The sequence below is a fragment of the Acanthochromis polyacanthus genome, chromosome 16, assembly GCF_021347895.1.
Source record: "Acanthochromis polyacanthus isolate Apoly-LR-REF ecotype Palm Island chromosome 16, KAUST_Apoly_ChrSc, whole genome shotgun sequence".
In the NCBI taxonomy this organism is placed as follows: domain Eukaryota; kingdom Metazoa; phylum Chordata; class Actinopteri; family Pomacentridae; genus Acanthochromis; species Acanthochromis polyacanthus.
In genome coordinates this window covers 13,189,098-13,206,808 of record NC_067128.1, presented here as the reverse complement: position 1 = coordinate 13,206,808, position 17,711 = coordinate 13,189,098, and the positions used below count along the sequence as shown (strand labels likewise).

The 17,711-nt window shown below is 39.5% G+C and overlaps 1 protein-coding gene across 2 annotated transcripts; it reads right to left on the bottom strand.

Annotated features, from left to right (window-relative positions):
* Positions 1 to 1,994: 1,994 nt before the first annotated feature.
* LOC110959632 (beta-taxilin-like) lies at positions 1,995 to 15,019 on the bottom strand. Of its 2 annotated transcripts, none has more exons than XM_051937049.1 (11): positions 14,907 to 15,019; positions 11,339 to 11,546; positions 11,144 to 11,216; positions 10,252 to 10,337; positions 9,927 to 10,097; positions 8,436 to 8,630; positions 7,578 to 7,697; positions 6,662 to 6,736; positions 4,941 to 5,033; positions 4,559 to 4,654; positions 1,995 to 3,456 (listed from the first exon to the last, which is right to left on the bottom strand). In XM_051937049.1, exons 2-11 carry the CDS (start codon positions 11,534 to 11,536, stop codon positions 2,494 to 2,496), a joined length of 2,070 nt encoding a protein of 689 aa, XP_051793009.1. In that variant the 5' UTR covers positions 11,537 to 11,546; positions 14,907 to 15,019; the 3' UTR covers positions 1,995 to 2,493. The 2 variants fall into 2 exon arrangements, with proteins under 2 accessions (XP_051793009.1, XP_051793010.1); XM_051937050.1 differs by lacking the exon at positions 6,662 to 6,736 and adding an exon at positions 6,540 to 6,614.
* Positions 15,020 to 17,711: the final 2,692 nt, after the last annotated feature.

Below are 17,711 nucleotides of genomic sequence, written 5' to 3'. Positions count from 1 at the left end.
TTGATAGTGATCTTAACTGATAAACAGAGCTCCTAAAAATCTTTTAAGTTCCTGCAGCAAAGCTAAAACAACTGGGAAGACGTCGTTAGCAGATAGAGGTAATGAGGCTTAACCAGAAGCTCCGCAGCAGCCGCTGAACAGATTCAATGAAATGGGAGAGCAAACATACAAGCTCAACATTTTACTGATCTTTGTATAAATATCTACTGTTTACACTTCCTGCCACTTCACACTTTCATAACAGATTTAGATATAAAATGATTTCAAATTAAAAGCAGCGAATTTAAGTTAAGCAGATACTTTAGAATTCTAAAATTACTCAATGTATACATTTTATTGATGTGTTAATGCTTTTATTTAACCACTTACTTGCAGTATACTTAGTTGCTGTGTCGTTCTATTACTTCTTCTAAAATGTATTTTTATTAAATTGTTTCCTATCTAATCTATAATCAGTTTTTATTTTAAATACATTTTAAAAATCCCCTCCTATTGTTGTCACTTGTATCTTGATCAGTCTCGTATGTAAAGTATTATGTAAGTAAAGTTTCATTAATTGATTATCTTAAAGAATGTAGTGACCCCTGGTAACACCAACTGAATTTAACAACATCACTTGATAAAGTCATTAAAAGTCCCAAAAACACATTTATACTGTAGTGTCTTTACATTTGCATCATTAAGAATTAGAGTGCAGCGGTTTTACCTGTAGTGGTGTATTTTTACATAGCTGTAGTGGTGCTTATGCTTAAGTACAGGATCTGCATGCTTCTTAAACCGCTGTCCAAAGCCTGGAAACTGTTTCAATTCACTGCCACACTGATGTGATGTAAAGAGCTCTGTCTCCATTCAGTGGCTGTTCATGTGAACTGCATCCCAAACACAGCAAGACATACTGTATGCACGCGTCCTTACAAGTGAGAACATAAAGTTTAGGTTTAGAGTAAGGGTTTGGTTTAGGTTGTGGTGGTAAAACTAAACCTAAGGCAGGGGTGTCAAGATCCGTTCCTGGAGGGCCACTATCCTGCATGTTTTAGATGTTTCCCTCTTCCAACACACCTGATTCAAATGATCAGGCTCGTTATCAGGCTTCTGCTGAGCTTGATGATAAGCTGATTATTTGAATCAGGTGTGTTGGAAGAGGGAAACATCTAAAACATGCAGGATAGTGGCCCTCCAGGAACTGAGTTTGACACCCCTGACCTAAGGCATCAAGCCTAAACCTAAACCAACAGAGGTGAAAAGTACCTGTGATATATTGGAAAAAAGTAGTTGTATTTATGGGATACAGACAAAAAACAAAAAAATAAATTTACGGAAAAGAATTCCATAAATTCAATCAAATTTGGCAACTTTTGTGACTGGACAAGTTCACGATTCTGAGTTAATTTCTTATATCTCCACTACTGTTCAAAAGTTTGGGGTCACTTAAAAATGTCCTTATTTGGGGGGGGAAACATTTGTTTTCAATGAAGATAACATTAAATGAATCAGAAATACAGTCTAGACATTGTTAATGTGGTAAATGACTATTCAAGCTGGAAACGGCTGATTTTTAATGGAATATCTCCATAGTGGTACAGAGGAACATTTCCAGCAACCATCACTGCTGTGTTCTAATGCTACATTGTGTTAGCTAATGGTGTTGAAAGGCTCAGTGATGCCTGGAAAACCCTTGTGCAATCATGTTAGCGCATGAGTAAAAGTGTGAGTTTTCATGGGAAACATGAAATTGCCAGGGTGACCCCACACTTTTGAACGGCAGTGTATATATATATATTTTAAATCCACTTGAAAAAACAACCCAAAAATTGACTCAGTAGCACCTCTACAACTGTGAGGCCTAAAGGAGCATTCTGTGGCTCTATGGATCAGAGACACAATTATGAAAACTGTAAATTAGAGAGTAAACTGCAGTCTTATAACAAGTGTGTGTCACCGTGTGGAAGTGTAGTTTATATTATATAAAATGTATCATAGATATGCAAGGAATATAGACACCAAAGACTGTTCATTTAATTAGTAATAGAAAGTAAAAACAGAAGGTAAAAACAGAAGAAATGTAAATCTGTCAAAAAACAACTGTTTTATTGGAGTCGCCTTAATGCGACCTGATTTTTAGTTTCAATTAGATGCGTTTCTTCTGGCATTAATACCAACCAATGACTGTTTCACATTGCTTCACATAAGGCACAGACTCCTCATGGCACTTCTGTTCATTAAATTTCCCAGACAGTAGGGCCTTTTACTCTCTTTACTCTCCATTCTGGCATTTAAACTGTAAAACACAGCTGGCTTATTTGTCCATCCTCATCTGGAGACATTGAATCATTCGAAAACTCAGCTGCACCAGCTGGGACAAACTAAAGAACTTTTACAAAAAGAAGTTGCAAAGGCACAGTAAGGTTTCTGTCACACTCACCATCCCCAAATAACACCACACACACACACACACACCTTCTGCACATCCTACAGTTTAGCATAACCTAGAGTTTAGCTTGCGTTCTTGCCATTCCTCTTCTTCTTTTTCTTTGGTGCCTGCTTCTTGGAAGAGTTGACTTCTGAGGAGGCAGCAGTTTCAGGTGTGTTTGCAGGAGGTGGAGCTGACGTTGAGGTGTTTGGTGCTTCTTCTGGTTCAGCTGGCTGCTGCTGGGCCTTCTGCTCGTCCATCATGACCATTGGTTTGACCTCACCAGTCTCCTCCTGGACCTCAGCCTTTGTTGCTTCTGTGGATGGATCAACCTCGGCTTTTTCAGGCTCTGGTGCAACAGGTTGCTGCTGCTGAATCTTCTCACTGGGTTGAACTTGTTGCATCTCTGCAACCTGGACTTCTGTCTGAACCTTCAGATTTGGTTCTGGTGGCATTGTGTCAGCGGTCGTCTGCTCAGGTGTAGCAGCTTCTGGTGTGGGGACGACTGGATTTTGAATCTCCTCAACTTTGACTGGCAGTGGGAGATCAGATTCTGCTGCCTGTGATTTTACATTTTCCATCTGCTCAGGAACTGAAACCACATCTTTTTTGACTTGAGTTTTGGTTTTAAACTGACCAAACACAGAAGCAATGTCATCTTCTTCAAGGTCTGAATCATCACTTTTGTCCTTTTCATCATCGGAAGGTGTGGCCAACAGGGAGGCGGCGAAATGCTGCAGCTTGGTCTGCTCCTCTCTCAGGCGGCTCATGTCCTCTGTTAGGACCGGGTCGTCCGCCTGGAGCTCCTGGAGCTCCTGGAGCTCCTCAGCAGTCAGAAGGGCAGATTTGTCGGCACCTTCAGTGTTGCGGCTGTCATTGAGGTTTGAGGTGCCTAAGTACTTCCCTGGGATGTTGGCATTAGTGAGACGAACTTCCTTGATCTTGTCATAGAGGACTTTTCTTTCATCCTGTAGGGCATGACACAGTTTCTCCAGCTTCTGAATCTTCAGGACGAACAGGTCGTACTCTTTGCTTTTCTCGGCCCTCTGGAAGAGGCGGAGATGAGATGGAGAAAACCAGAAGCAGAGAAAGTGAGGAAAGGAAATAGAAAAGATGATGCTGTTACAGAGTGTCATTGAAAAATTACTACAGATATGAGGCTTAGTGATGCTTTGTTGTCATTCTTTTAATGACTTCTTCACAGGTCCACTCAATTCAAAGGAACCAAAACCTGACCTGAGACCCAAGTTTGACTATCTCCAGTTTATACTCAGTCTAACCTGTCTGCTATAAGTTGCAGGTCTGTGTGTTCCTTTGTATATGTTTTGTTTGAATATGCTTGAGCGCAATGATAAAATTTTAGTTGACAATTAACTGCCACACTTCGATTAACAATTTAATAGTTTTTCTGTTCATTTCTGTTAGTTTTAGATAAATTATTTGGATACTACAAATCCAGCAAATCACCTCTGTAAACTTGTCAGGCTCTCCTTTTTCATTGGACCTAAAACCAAGCTGTGCTGTGATATTCAGCTTTGCAACAACATCCACAATGTTAATGTGAATAGATGCTCATTGAAATGGAGTCGGTCAAATATAAGAAAGAAACTGAATCGAGACAAATAACTGGACAATTACAGGAGTTTTCTTCAGCTGTTTCTATACAGACCATTTGAAAAGTATGCACAAAAGAATGCAGTCAGCTTAAATAGCTATGATCAGGCAGGGATGTAATAATTATGAGGCTGATCATTGATGAATTAACATACTACAGTTGGTGTTCTTTCTGTTTTCTTGAGAATACAGGACTGTTTCAGGTCAGGTCCAACAGTTTGGACTCGTAAAGATGTTGGTTCTACAACTCTGGAAACCAAAAGTATGAAGAAGTTATACACACAATAATGTCCTACTATTAGAGTAGGCACTTATGTTTATATGGTGAAGTGACGTCTTCATCTAATTCCAAGGGGGACACAATGTATCAAGGCTGCAAACCACACTGGTAATTCCCTGCTTTTTTGTTAATCAGTTATTAAATGAGGTCAGAAACAGCAGCATCACACAGCTGTTAACCAAAGAACCACACAGAAACTCTTTAGATGCAAAAGTTTCAGTCCAATCTCAAATTCCTCAGCATCTTCATCATACCTCTTCAATCATATCGGTCAGAGCCTTGTTGCAGTTCTCAAATCGTGTTTTCCACAGATTTGACTCTTTATCCATCTTCTTCATCTTGTCTGACATCTGCAGAAGAAAAGTGTTTAAAATGGTAGAGCTGCACTGACAGAATTGGAAATGTCTTTGACATTAAGCAAGTCAGACAAACATGCTGGAGAGGGAACACAGACAAGTGAAATGATTATGGAGCTGGCAGAAAAATCTCAAATAATCCAAGATGATTCTATAACAGTAATTAGCCACATGTAGATATTCACTTCTTAGACATACGCATGTACTGTAAGTCTTTATAAAACAACTAAAAAACTTTCCTCACACCAACAAACGCTTTGCACAGTGAGTCACCACCTACATTATCCATCTCCTTTTTGAATCGGACGTAGATTTCGTTGCTTTTGGCCAGTGTTGCCTGAAACTCGTCAAACTTCTGAGCGTAGAGGGTCAACTGTGGATTGAGGAAAAAAAACAGGAAAGTCAGACATACCCGAGCATAAAATTCCAAAAGTTTATGGACGGACATTAATCTCACATGAGCATCAATTTCAGATGTGATGACCAGCTGAAATTTTTTCAACCGTAACCCTAATAAATGGATGGTGACCTTATATCATCGGACCCACTCTATGCTAGGAGTGCAAGTTATGATTGACTCATGATGGTTGTCAATTAATCTGCTGATTATTTTCTTGACTAACTGATTAGTTATTTGGTCTATTCATTGACAGAAAATGGTGAAAAATATCGATCAGCATTCCCCAATGACCAAGAAGACCTCTTCAAATGTCTCCTTTTGTCCAAAACCTAAAGATTGTGAGTTTACTGTCATTTGAAAGGAAGGAAACCAGAAACCCAATGCCATGTCTCCCTACAGTCAGTGGTGAGAGTGTGTGTGCGTGTGTGTGTGTGTGTGTGTGTGTGTGTGTGTGGGCTTGTGCAGTTGTGTGCATATATGTATATATGGAGGGATGAGTTTTCCTATTTTTAATGTTTTTAAATGTTGTAAAGCACTTTGTGTTGCAATTTTAACTGTATGAAAAGTGCTCTATAAATAAAGATTGATTGATTGATTGAAAATCTTCACACTTAAGAAGCTGTAATAAGAGAAGTTCCACCTGTGTTTACTTAAATGGATTAATGGATTATCAAAATAGCGGGTCATTAAGTTAATAGAATAAATTAATCAATTTCTTGATGAATATTGTTGCTCCATAATATGCAACTTTTGTGCAAGTAAAAGACACAATATTCTGCTTTTATGTACTGTAATTGTATTGTAATTGCAGTAAAGGTGTGAGTGACAAATTTATTGTAACCTTCCATCTTGAATAACAAAACAAGGAATCTTGAACACTGTAGATCAAGTTATTACTACAAGGTTTCAATTCTAAGACTTTCACCAGATAAAATTCAGAATGTACTGTTTGTACAATACTTTAGGACAACTACATTTTTTTCTGAAAAAATACAATAAATGGTGTATCAGAAAAGTACCTTGTGCGGAAATGAGTTACAAAGCAGATAAAAAAACAAACAAACTGCAATAACGCCAGCTAGCTAGGCTAGCTAATAGATTTAACTCCTGTTTGGCTGTTTTATGGAGGTAAAATAAACCAACATCTTAACTAAATATTGTTATCACATAAATGAGACAGTAGCTGAACCATAGTAAAGAAAAAAAAAGTTCTTCTTAAAGCTAAGAGGCCAAGCGCTAACTAGACCGATGTATTGATAAAAAATGTAACATTGATAGGTTTGTTTTTACTCCAGGCGATGTAGAGATGACTTCAAAGACATCAAATAAATGTGATAGATAATTAAAGCCGTTTGTCGTTGACTTTTTCCTAAAACTGTGCGCCCTGGAAGAGTTCTATCTGCAATAATAGGCCCTGCTGATGCTCCCTGGCTAGCTGTGCTGGAGGTCAGCATGTTAGTTTGGTCAGTGAATATTCACCTGTGCCTGCATCACAGTCCCCTGTTCTCTGAGTGTCTGAGTCTGCAGTTTCCACTCAGCAGCCTGAACCAGTAACTGGTTAGAAGAGAACAGACAGAGACACATTACAGATGTTTCTTTACCTTCTTCTTCATGGCCAGCTCCTGCTCCTTCATAGCGAAGCATTTCTTTGTTTTGTCAATAGCCTCCCTAAGCAACTACGGTGACAGAGACAATACACAGTCAATCTGCATGGTCTGCATACGGTAGTAATAAGGATAACTAAGGCGTTAAAGTCAACAATATGACCAGGACACTGACAATCACGTGAAATATAGGTATTGATGTGTCACTTTAGTTAATGTCACTGTGGTTTAAGATTAAGGCAAATTAATGACAGAATAAATAAAAATAAAGTTTCATAGAATGGCAGTGGAAGAAGAAAATATCAATAAGGATCAATGGAACAGAAACATGAAGCAGAATACATGAAATAAACTGAAAATTAATAATCTCATTTGTAATAACTGTTGTATCCTGTTAACAAACCTTTCTGCAGCAACTTCAGATGATGCAAACAGCTTTAACGTTCCCCAAACATTTAAAGTTATCTGCTTTAAATGGGCAAACTGACTTCACTTTTTATCGTTTTGTTTTAATAATGGTATTTAATGGCCTATATGTTATGGAGATTAACATATTCAGCAATTTCAGTAGATACTCAGCATTCTGTGGTGTTTAATTGATTTAAAAACCAAAAGTCCAGAGCAGCGACTGCAGAAAGGTATTATAAAATGACGGTTGCATTAAGGCCAACATAAGTCATCTAAGAATTATTTTTAAGAAGTGTTTGTTTACTGTTTTCAGTGTAAAAAAAATGCTAAAATTGAGGATAAGAAGATATGATTGCAGCAAAGCATTAACTAACAAATCATTTTTATACATTTTGTACTTTTTTTGGTCAGTTTTGACAGAGTGTGCCACTCAGCCATCAAGGTACCACTGACAAACAAGGTGTCTGATAGTGTCAAATGTTCGTCTGTGCTTGTTTTCACTCACGTATTCCTTCTCTCTCTTGTGTTTGTCCTCAGCTTCAGCCAGCAGAGCGTTGGCCTGCTGCAGTTTGGCTTCAGTCAGTTGGTGCTGCAGGTCACGGTGCTTGTTGATCTTCTCCAAACTCTGCAGGAAGAGGAGGAGCGTCGTTACCAGAAAGAAGCTCAAACACTTACTGTCTCTATTAATCTATTGATGATCTTCCACCATTTTTAGAAGGTTTTTCTTAGAAGCATTGTTGTGTTTCATTTCGGTTGCATCAGATTTGCTAGAGTTTCAAGAAGTGAGAGTGTTAAGACTAGCACTTTGCTTTCAATAAATCATTCTCAAAAAATATCAAAAGTAGCAGCTCAAAGATATATCAGTGATGGTGTGTTAAAGAATATATATAAAAACATACAATATATATAAATGTTGTAGGTGCACTTGTGCAAGATGGTGTGTATGACATTGAGTGAACTCTAACAAGACATCAATACCTCAAGGACGAGCAATAATCAACTAATTGTTTTCACTCTGTAGTTTAGACTGTATGGAATCACCATCATCCACTATCCTGGTAATCCTGTGCTTCAGTAGAAGGTAACTGGACAACTCTTTTTGGTTTTACCCATTTTACCCATCATCCAAAAGACCTTCTTAGTTCACCTCAGAGTTAGTTCACTGAGACGCCTCAGTGTGGTACCAGTGGTGAAACTGTCTGGGCAGGGATTTCAGGACCGTGCTATAAGTACCTGATAAATGATGTCGAAGACCAACACCACTTTTTAGAGATGGCTGTTCCAGTTTTACATATTTGAATTGTGTTTTACGCTCCCTGTAGAATGAATACATTAACCTTCGACCTTGCCTTCCCCCTCTTACCTCTTCCCTGCGCTCACACTGGTTCATCAGACTCTCCAGTTTCTCCGTGAGATGGGTGTTTTCATGACACAGCTTGTCGTTTCGGGCGCTGTGCTGCTCGATCTGAGTCTGGATCTCCGTCAGCATGGTCTGGAAGTGGCTGGTGATCTCCTTCCTCTTCTCCTCATCCTCCTTGCAACGCTGAAGGGTCTCCTCCTGGAGAACGGAGGAGGCAGTAGTTATAGCAATGGAAAATGGTATAAGATGGAAAAAGAAAATCAGTTTGTTAGTTTAGATTTTTTTTTCTTACATCTCTTATTGTATCATGTCACGTTGGCCTGATGAGTATTTTTTTGTTCCATAACAAAAATCATACTCGGATATAATAAAGCTGCTCTTAAACTTGTCAAAAGAAATCTCTCATTGATTAAAGTATTCAGGAACTTAACTGTGGCTCCAAACGGTGGTCAGCTGCATCCAGTTTGCTGGAATTATGGTTGTGATGAGTCTACGATTGACTCCATCTATCTAATTAAACTGATTGGAGGCCAAGCACCTGACACCAGACCAAGACAAAACCCAAGATATGAAGTTCATTAATGCTCTGTAGACCTCTTAGAGTGGATAAAACCATTTCTAAAGCTCTGAGTGTTCCCAGGAGTACAGTGGTCTCGGTAACCATAAAACTCTTTATAGAACCAGCTTACTAGCAAAATTGAATAACTGAGCAGGTTAGGGAAAAGACCACGAACCCAACAATCTCTCTAACTGAACAGCAGAAGTCTGCTGCAGAGATGGAGGACTTGCTGGAGGGATAACCATCTCTGGTGGAACAGCCTGATGAATGCAGTCTGAGTAAAAGACACATGGTAGCCTGTTTGGAGTTTATCAAACTTCGTTTAAAGTAATAAAGGTTCACTGATCTGTTGAGACACAAACTTTTGGGGAGGATCTCCCAACACTAGTACATCTGGTGAAGAGCAGGCACTCGTCATGATCTGCTAATACCATCACTACAATGAGGCATGGTGGTGGCAGCATCATGCTATGGGGGAACAGGAACATGAATACTGGTCACATTTACACCTACAAACAATTTAGAGTTACCAATCAACCTGAGCATGTTTTTGGAGTGTGGGAGGAAGTACCTGGAAAATATCTGTGCATGCATGGGGAGAAGATTCAAACTTCTACCTGTAACCACCAAGCTACTGTGCAGCCCTGATGAAGATCAATGTTGCTGAAAGTAACTGGCTAGGAAAAATGCATATTTTACACTACAAAGTGTAGGGTAAACCTACATACTAAGCACTGTTAATAAGTCAATAATAACACACTTAGGATATGCTCTTCATGTATTTACATGGAAGTATGCTCTATAAATAGGTGGACTTTAGTATACTTTTTAAAAAAATCTGGTTAAATAATTAATATTTTGAGACTCTTGAAACCAACATAGTCAACATCGCACAATGCGGTCACCATACACCCACTCCCAGCTTTCCTACTTACCCTCATGACGTTGTAATGTGTCTGCAGCTCCCTGCACAGAGTCTCCAGTTTGCTGCGAGCTGCTACACCGCTGCGACGCTCGGCCTGCAGCTGCTTCCGCTCCTCCAGCAGGATGGACAGTTTCTGCTGCAGGACACACAGCCTCTGCTCATCACAGCGCCGCAAGACTGCCTGTAAACACGCACACACACACACACACACACACAGGTAGAGGGGAGCGAGCCTGTTTGTGATCTGGATATGTAAAAAGCAAACACTCCGTGAAACACTGTAATGGTCTTTGCTAATAAAGGCTTATCTGTGAGCCTGACAAAGACTTTCTCACCATTTCAGCATACTTTCTGACCAGATCTTCCAGTTTCTGCTCTGCGGACGAGAGATTGTTCAGACTCTGCATGATGAGGGAGATATCTGGGGAGAACAAGATCTCTTTATACTGACCTGTTTAAAAAATCATTTCTCTATTGTTGTTTCTCACTATATTTGGTATTAATGGCATGCTTTACTCCGCATGTTGTGTTCTATTACTATGGTAGAGACTATTTTCACAAGAAGACTTCAAATCAAAACCCTAAAATGGCCTATGGGTACACATAATATCTGAAAATCTTTTCTATGTGATCAGTTCAAGAGCACCACAAACTTCAACCTCTCTAATGAGCAGAATCAGAAATAGCTTCGAGACAAAATTAGCATTTTTTGATTAGAGGATTCATTGTAGGACTATTTGTTTAGACAACAAGTCATATCAAGTTACAGTATGGCACGTAGGGTTGGATGTTTGTGGAGCTGATGCATTTCATGGAGTAATTTTCAATATAGCCATACAAAGTACTGTGTCAGTTTTTACAATATTTCTCACCCACAACATGTAGCAGGTTAAACATTCATATGTGTCATTGCAATCAAGCCTATTACCAGTCAAAAGTCAATGTCAGGTTGGGGTCTCCACACCTCAGTGAGCAACACATGACACAGGTTTATTGACTCTGCTGGTTCATTTTAGCTTATATTCTCATCACTTGATCATCATTGTTCCATCACAAAGCTGTGTTCAATTAAATGACTGATTTTATGAGAACTTAGTGATGGTGGGAGGTCAGCAGCAGCCCACAGTAAAGGACTAATCCATCTATGTTTATAACAGTTTTAAAGGACGTCAACAAACAACAGCGTCCTGTTGTCAGCATCACTCTTATAACATCTTGTTGCCTCACCTGTGTCCATGGAAACTGTGATGTCACCTTTTTCCTCCTCCTTCATCTTCTCCATCTCTGCCTCCACCACACTCTGTTACATCCAAAACAATACAAGGCTTTTGTTCACATGTGAGTCCCTCCACAGGTCAACGACAGACAGAAATCAATCTGCAGGTTGCGTAAACTTTGAGTTGTTCTCGTCGCAGAACCCACCGGTTTGTCCTGGAGGCCGATTGCAGAGCCGTAGGTACTGATGATGTCCTCCAGTCGTCGGTGGAACTCCTCCATGTGGTCGAAAGAAGAGGCGCAACCTCTAGATGTTGCCACCTCACCCTCTGAGCTCTCAGGGTCCAGGGGGGGAGACATCTTGTCAGGTTGGGGTGGCAACAGCACCTCAGCTGCTTTCTCCATCCTCAGTGTTCTGGACAGAATACACAGTCATTCCTCCATATGTGTAGTTGGAGTTTGTCGGCTTGTTCAGAAATTAACAGACATACTGACTTAGACAATTCAACCACAGTATATTTACATAGCGCAAATTCACAACATATGTCATCTCACAGCACTTAGCACAGGAAGGTATGGACTTTATGAATTATAAAAGTCAAAGACACTTTGATGTTACTCTTGTCACACAGTATTTATTTGAGTATTCTTATTTATAATTTGCTTCAAAAGGGCAGGCCTTTGGATGTGATACCAATATGTCAGCTGGTTGTTCAGATTTCTTTGGATTTGAGTGTAGTAAAATGATTTTTTCATGCACTTCCTCCGTTGTTTTTTTAATTAAAGTAAATGAAATGTAGAAAACATTCAGCTAAAAAGCAAATTTGCCTCTGCAAAAACATAATTTATTATCCTGCATTGGTTATTTTTTGAAAAACTGCACATTGTTAGAGCTCCTTCAATAAAATGAACAAATTCTATGTCACTCTAATGTACGAATATGTCAGCTGTCTGCATTTTGAATGAATCTCTGAACTCGGCTTTGTAAAACTCTGTGTGTTTGATGTGATCACAGCAGTCTGTCAGTGAATCTGCCATGGATTTAAAATCGAAACTCCTGTGGTGCTTCGCTTTATGCTGGCAGTTTCTGTGGGTCAATTTAAGCTCAGTGATGTTTAACACCAACATGCTGCGAACCACCAGCTTCTGTGAGGGGAGTCCGACTTAGTTGAATCTTATGAAACTGCAAGTTACGGTGGTTTGGGAGGACAAAGCACAAAACGGGGCAGAAAAGTTAAGCAAAGAAGCTCCAAACACAAAAACCCATCAAACTGTGACTGGACCAGGAAAGGAGAAGCTAAAATGTTCATATACTCCATATTTTTATGCATAATTAATCAAAAATTTGCTAAAAATGTGTAAAAATCAACATAAACTCTATTTTTGGAACCCGTTTTGCAGAGAGACCCTGAGCCAAAATGGAATCTTCAATTCTTTAATTGATCTGCTTTATTACCGCCCGGCAAAACTCTGTTTTCCGGAAGGCATTGTTTTCAGCTGCATGGTCTTGCTTGCTTGCTTGTTTGTCTGTAACAATTTGGTTTCCGCGCGATAACTCGATAAAATATTGATGTAGCCTCACCATATTTGGTACACAGGTGTACCATAATAAGACACAGGTCAAGTTCGCATTTGGTGACCTTGACCTCATTTTCAAGGTCACAGGGGTCATCTTTGTCGCCGGGCGGTCCAAGTTTGGTAAAACTTCTTGTTTAAATTGCTTTAGTTTATTTTTCTGTCTGACACTTAACACTCATAAAACCTCTGGTAAGGTCATATTATCGTCATCCAACTGTCGTTTATCTTAAAAAAATTAATGGTTCAGAGCATGAACTACCAGAGAAATAACTAATAATAATTAATAATAATAATTGTACTAATAATTAATGTATTACGCATTTGGTCAGACCAACTGTGAAAAGATATCGATCACTTAAGGGGGCTAGAAGCAGAGTGGTCTAACCCACAAAAAACTCAAATCGGACTTTATATCATTTCTGTTGTTTTTTATGATCTAGATTTTAGTGGCAAGGTGGTCTAACCCTCAACCCAAATACAGCGTTAGAGTGGCGCTTGCAATGTTAGATCATTCTTCAAAACACAAAACTTTGAACCCATTTTGCCTCAAAAACTACAAAAAGTGGGTTAGTCCACTCTGCTTCCAAACACTTCACTTGTATTAATCGCCTAACGGATGAATCAACATATTATTTTAGCTCTGAAGTGCTGGATGAATTCAGGGTATCAGTGGAAATAATGAAAAGCATTTGGGTGGACACCAACATGACAGATGCTCATAGCTCAGTCCCATGCCAGCTTTATTTGTGTGTGCATTTTGTGTGTGTGTGCAGACGTATTAAGAGGCTGTTTATCCTAACAGCTATGTCGCAACATCCCTCCGCCACCGTTATTGTATCTGTCGAGTTAAATTTAGCCGTGTGAGCTGCCTCCCCTCCGCTCTGTGACTCTGCAGACCCCACCTGTTGTAGTGTCTTCTATTCTGAGAGCATCCAAATATGGCCACACTGCTTGTTACAGCCACACACACACACACTGTACAAGCAGAAACACGGGTATGTGAATCAGATAATTACTCCCTTTACCTGCTCCACATCAAGCACCACCTGCTTTATTCAGTGCCACCTTCCAAAAAAACCTAAACTATGCTCCAGCCTCTGTGTTACGCAACCAGTCGAAGCCCCTCCCCCTGGATTCAAGCTGTTGACCACAACAAAAATAAACAACTCATGATATTATTTTTACTTGATGTTGAAGCACACACATGTTCAACCCCTTATTCCTATCCAGCAGGTGGTGGCCAAAATATTGGAAACACCACGTCAAATTGATCCAAACTTTAATTAATAGCAAAAACACAGAAGTTGAGCAATGTGTTTAGTTCTTATAATCATTAAGGTATTGAGTGTGCTGTCTTCTTATTTCACCTTTATCTTAATTTCACCAGGTCTTCGTTTGGCTCTACTGTCTGACTTGCTGTTCCTGTTGTTATTTTACCTTTTGGGTATCCTGTCAAAACACTTTGTAAACTGTTGTTTTTAAAAGTGTTATGCAAATTACTGTTATGACTGCTATTAAAATAATGCGCCTCAAAGCTAAGGCCATTGTTGTGTTGCTGCTGCCATACAAAACTGTAACCTCAGAAAAGTCATCTTTGAAATCGGCCTTTGAGATTTTTTTGTTATTAAGAATGTCGGGCGTAAGGCTTCTGCACAATAATCCTTCCAATACAGTCTTCAGCTAAGTATTTCACATCCATTTTGCCTTCCTCTGTGACCATTTGCTACCATTCCCACAATGTAAATGCCTCAGTTTGTAGCAAGCAATCAGAAATAAACAAATTGGCGGAATGAGCAGAAATGATCAGAAACAGGCAACATAGAAAAATTCTGACTCAGAGGAAGTTGAAACCCACAAAAACTATGATAATAAAACCTGAAAATAGATCTAAGTTTAACAGAAAGATGATAAAACAACTAACATACTAACATGATGGAAAACAAATGAAACTGAAGCACTGAAGAACTTATTACAGACATCACACAATATTCATTATACAGACCACTACCAAGTTCTGCTACCAAAATTCTGAAAAATAGTTTTAAAATCCAAGTATTTCCCCGCCCCCTATATTAGGCTGGACAGACAAACACGCTGGCAGTGGCCAAGTAACATATCGTGACATGGCAGCCATTATCGAAGCTCCTCGAGTAAAACAAGAGATTTGTGAAAAGGTTTGAAATGAAAAGAGTCTTACCAGGATCAGTGGAGTGAAGGAGAGGAGGTGAAGAAGAGACAGCGACAGGCAGAGAAAGCAGAGGAGGAGGAGGAGGAGGAGGAGGAGGGTCCTGTTGACGGGACAAATGACAGCTGACCCCAAAAATAACCTGAGAGGCTCAACTCAGAGCCGCACGAAGAGAGTGCTGTGGATGAAGGTGGGTGGGCTCAGTTGGAAGGAGTCTTCCTGAGCATCATCTGAGAATTTAAAAAAAAGTTGATTGGTCATTGATAAATATGAATAAGTCACTTTTAATTCCTGGCTGAATATTAGGCTTTTTACTATACATCTTATAAAAAGAACTATCTGAAACTTCAAGCTGTGACACACCGCCATCCATGTGACTCTGTTGGCATGCGTTCCTCTAGTAGACAGTAGTCTGATAGGTCACAAAATAATAAAAAGAATGAAAAACTAATGGCAACGATAATATAAGGAATGATCAGATTCAGAATGATTCTGATTTTTTAAAAAGTGTCAATCAGTATGGCCCAGCAGTAACAGAGCTATTCATTTCTGTCCAAATTTTGCCAAAAAATTAAGTTGTAGCCATGATCATCCAATTTGTAATGCAGCAGGAATCAGTTACAGATCAAGCACAAGATTTTTCACATTAGGATTACAAATTGCTTCCATCAAATGTAAGATCAGTACTCCTCCACGGTTCTGAGACTTGGAGAAGGACGAAAAGTAAATCAAGGCGACATATACATACATATGAGTACAAACTTCCATCAACAACTGTTTAAGAAAGATGGAAAACTGGCGACAAACACCATCTCACAAGCTCTGATGTGGAGCCCTCAGGAAAAAGAACATGGGGATTTGCAAACGGACATCAAGAGGCTTGGATGCACCTGGACCCAAGTGGAAGGAAAAGCTCAAGACCTAGTTCTCTGGAGTTCCACCGTCAATTTCCTGTACTCCAGGATGGGTGTCAGGGCAGAAAAACTGTGTCTTTGGGAGGACTCAGACTTGTGATCATAAGGCAGAAACTGCAAACAGGATTTTTATCTCAAACCCTCCCATCCTCTTCCTCTGCTCTGCTTTTAAATGCATCTTCATTCAGGTCCTCTTCCTCCTCTCTGACCTTCACATCTTTGTGTTTCCACAAGGTTCAACACAAATGGCTGCTTTGTTGTATTTTTTCCATTTTCCCCATACCCTGCTTAGTTCTTGTAATCTAAACACAAATATAAGTGTATATTTCTGGCGCGGCTCTTGTTAAGCAAGATATGTTGTCCAGGCTGATGGTTGGGATGCCGGCTCTGCCAGTCCTGTAATTCATGCCATCATTATTATGTGTATGAGGTGACATCTGCATCGAGAAGCATTAGTGATTCCTCCCTCCAGTAATGAATCCTGTCAGCTCCAATCAGCAGCTCCAATAAGGCCGCAATACAGCAACGAGTTCAAGTGTGACTCACAAGCTGAGATCTGAGCGTGAAGCAGCAGAATGAAAGCAAACATCAAACATTCAGCCGACTGCATCTAATCTGAGCACAACCTCATATTATGCAAATAAGGACACGTTCAGCTTAAGAATGTTTCCTGTATAGCGTTTTTGTTATACAGCGGCTGCAGTTCAAGGGGCTGTTCACAACAAGAAATAATAAAATACGAGGAGCTGAAGTACACAGACTCCTCACCATAAACTGCATTTAGAGATCACCTGTTGGTTTTTGAATTGAGGATGGAGGGTACCACTTTTTATAGTTGGACTCCAGACCCTCCACATATGGGAAACATGATGGATCAGGGGAAGTGATGCTGAAACTTGATTTGAGCTCATAGTCAACATGTAAGGCATCATTGGTATGTTAGGTAACAGGCAAGGCGCATTGTACATATTCTACTCACTGAGTAAACTGGAGATCAGAATCCTCCGTGGGTCTGTTAGTACAGGTAACTGACAAACAAGCATGTCAATCAACCCAGTCCTACCCTCAAACAAACGTCTCTTTCAGCCCTAATATATACTTAATAATGGAATTACATTCAAAATGGTCGCTAGAGCACTGATCAAAAGGACTGAGTGTAGCTTATGAGATCCTAATAATTAGTGAAAAAAATGTATTGACTCAGTATTTTATGAGACAAGTTGATGTTTTTTGAATGAGAGTTTGTTGGAGCATGGATTTTTTTAGACAGCCCCTAGAGGCCATCAGTGGTATTACATTTGAAGCTACCTAGGTGTCATTTCTCCTGTTCTGACAGACTAATGTAGCAAGCCGAAGTAAGATTGCAGGTCCAGGTGCTTGATTGGTTGGCCTCTATGCTCTTAGCTAATATGCTACCGTTAACTTTAAACTCACCCAACCTAGTGAAGAGCAGCACATCCAACTTATTTAATGTTTAATGAACAATTACTGAGAGTTGCTCAAAAGTAATTGACATGTCAAAGAAGTCTTCAGTGTAGCTGCATTTGGTTAAAACAGATGTTAAAAAGTTGAGAATAAATTTCCTAAACAGCACTTTGTATATCACAGATCAACAGCCAACATGGCAGATGATCTAAAAACAGCAGGCTAACCTGTCTGTGTTATTTCACCAATAGTTTTGTACCGGGATCACCAGCTGTATTTGCAGAAACTATATGAATATAGGCAGGTGGACATTGGTCAACTCCAATAGGGATTTAAGTTAAAAATACCCAGGTTCAAATGATATAATGTAATACTAGCTTTCAATATTTATTAAGAATATTTTCCGGCTGATAATGCTAGCAGAGTGCACTTTTAGTTTATTTACTGACAATGTGCTGATTTTTTTCTGTCCTTCCAA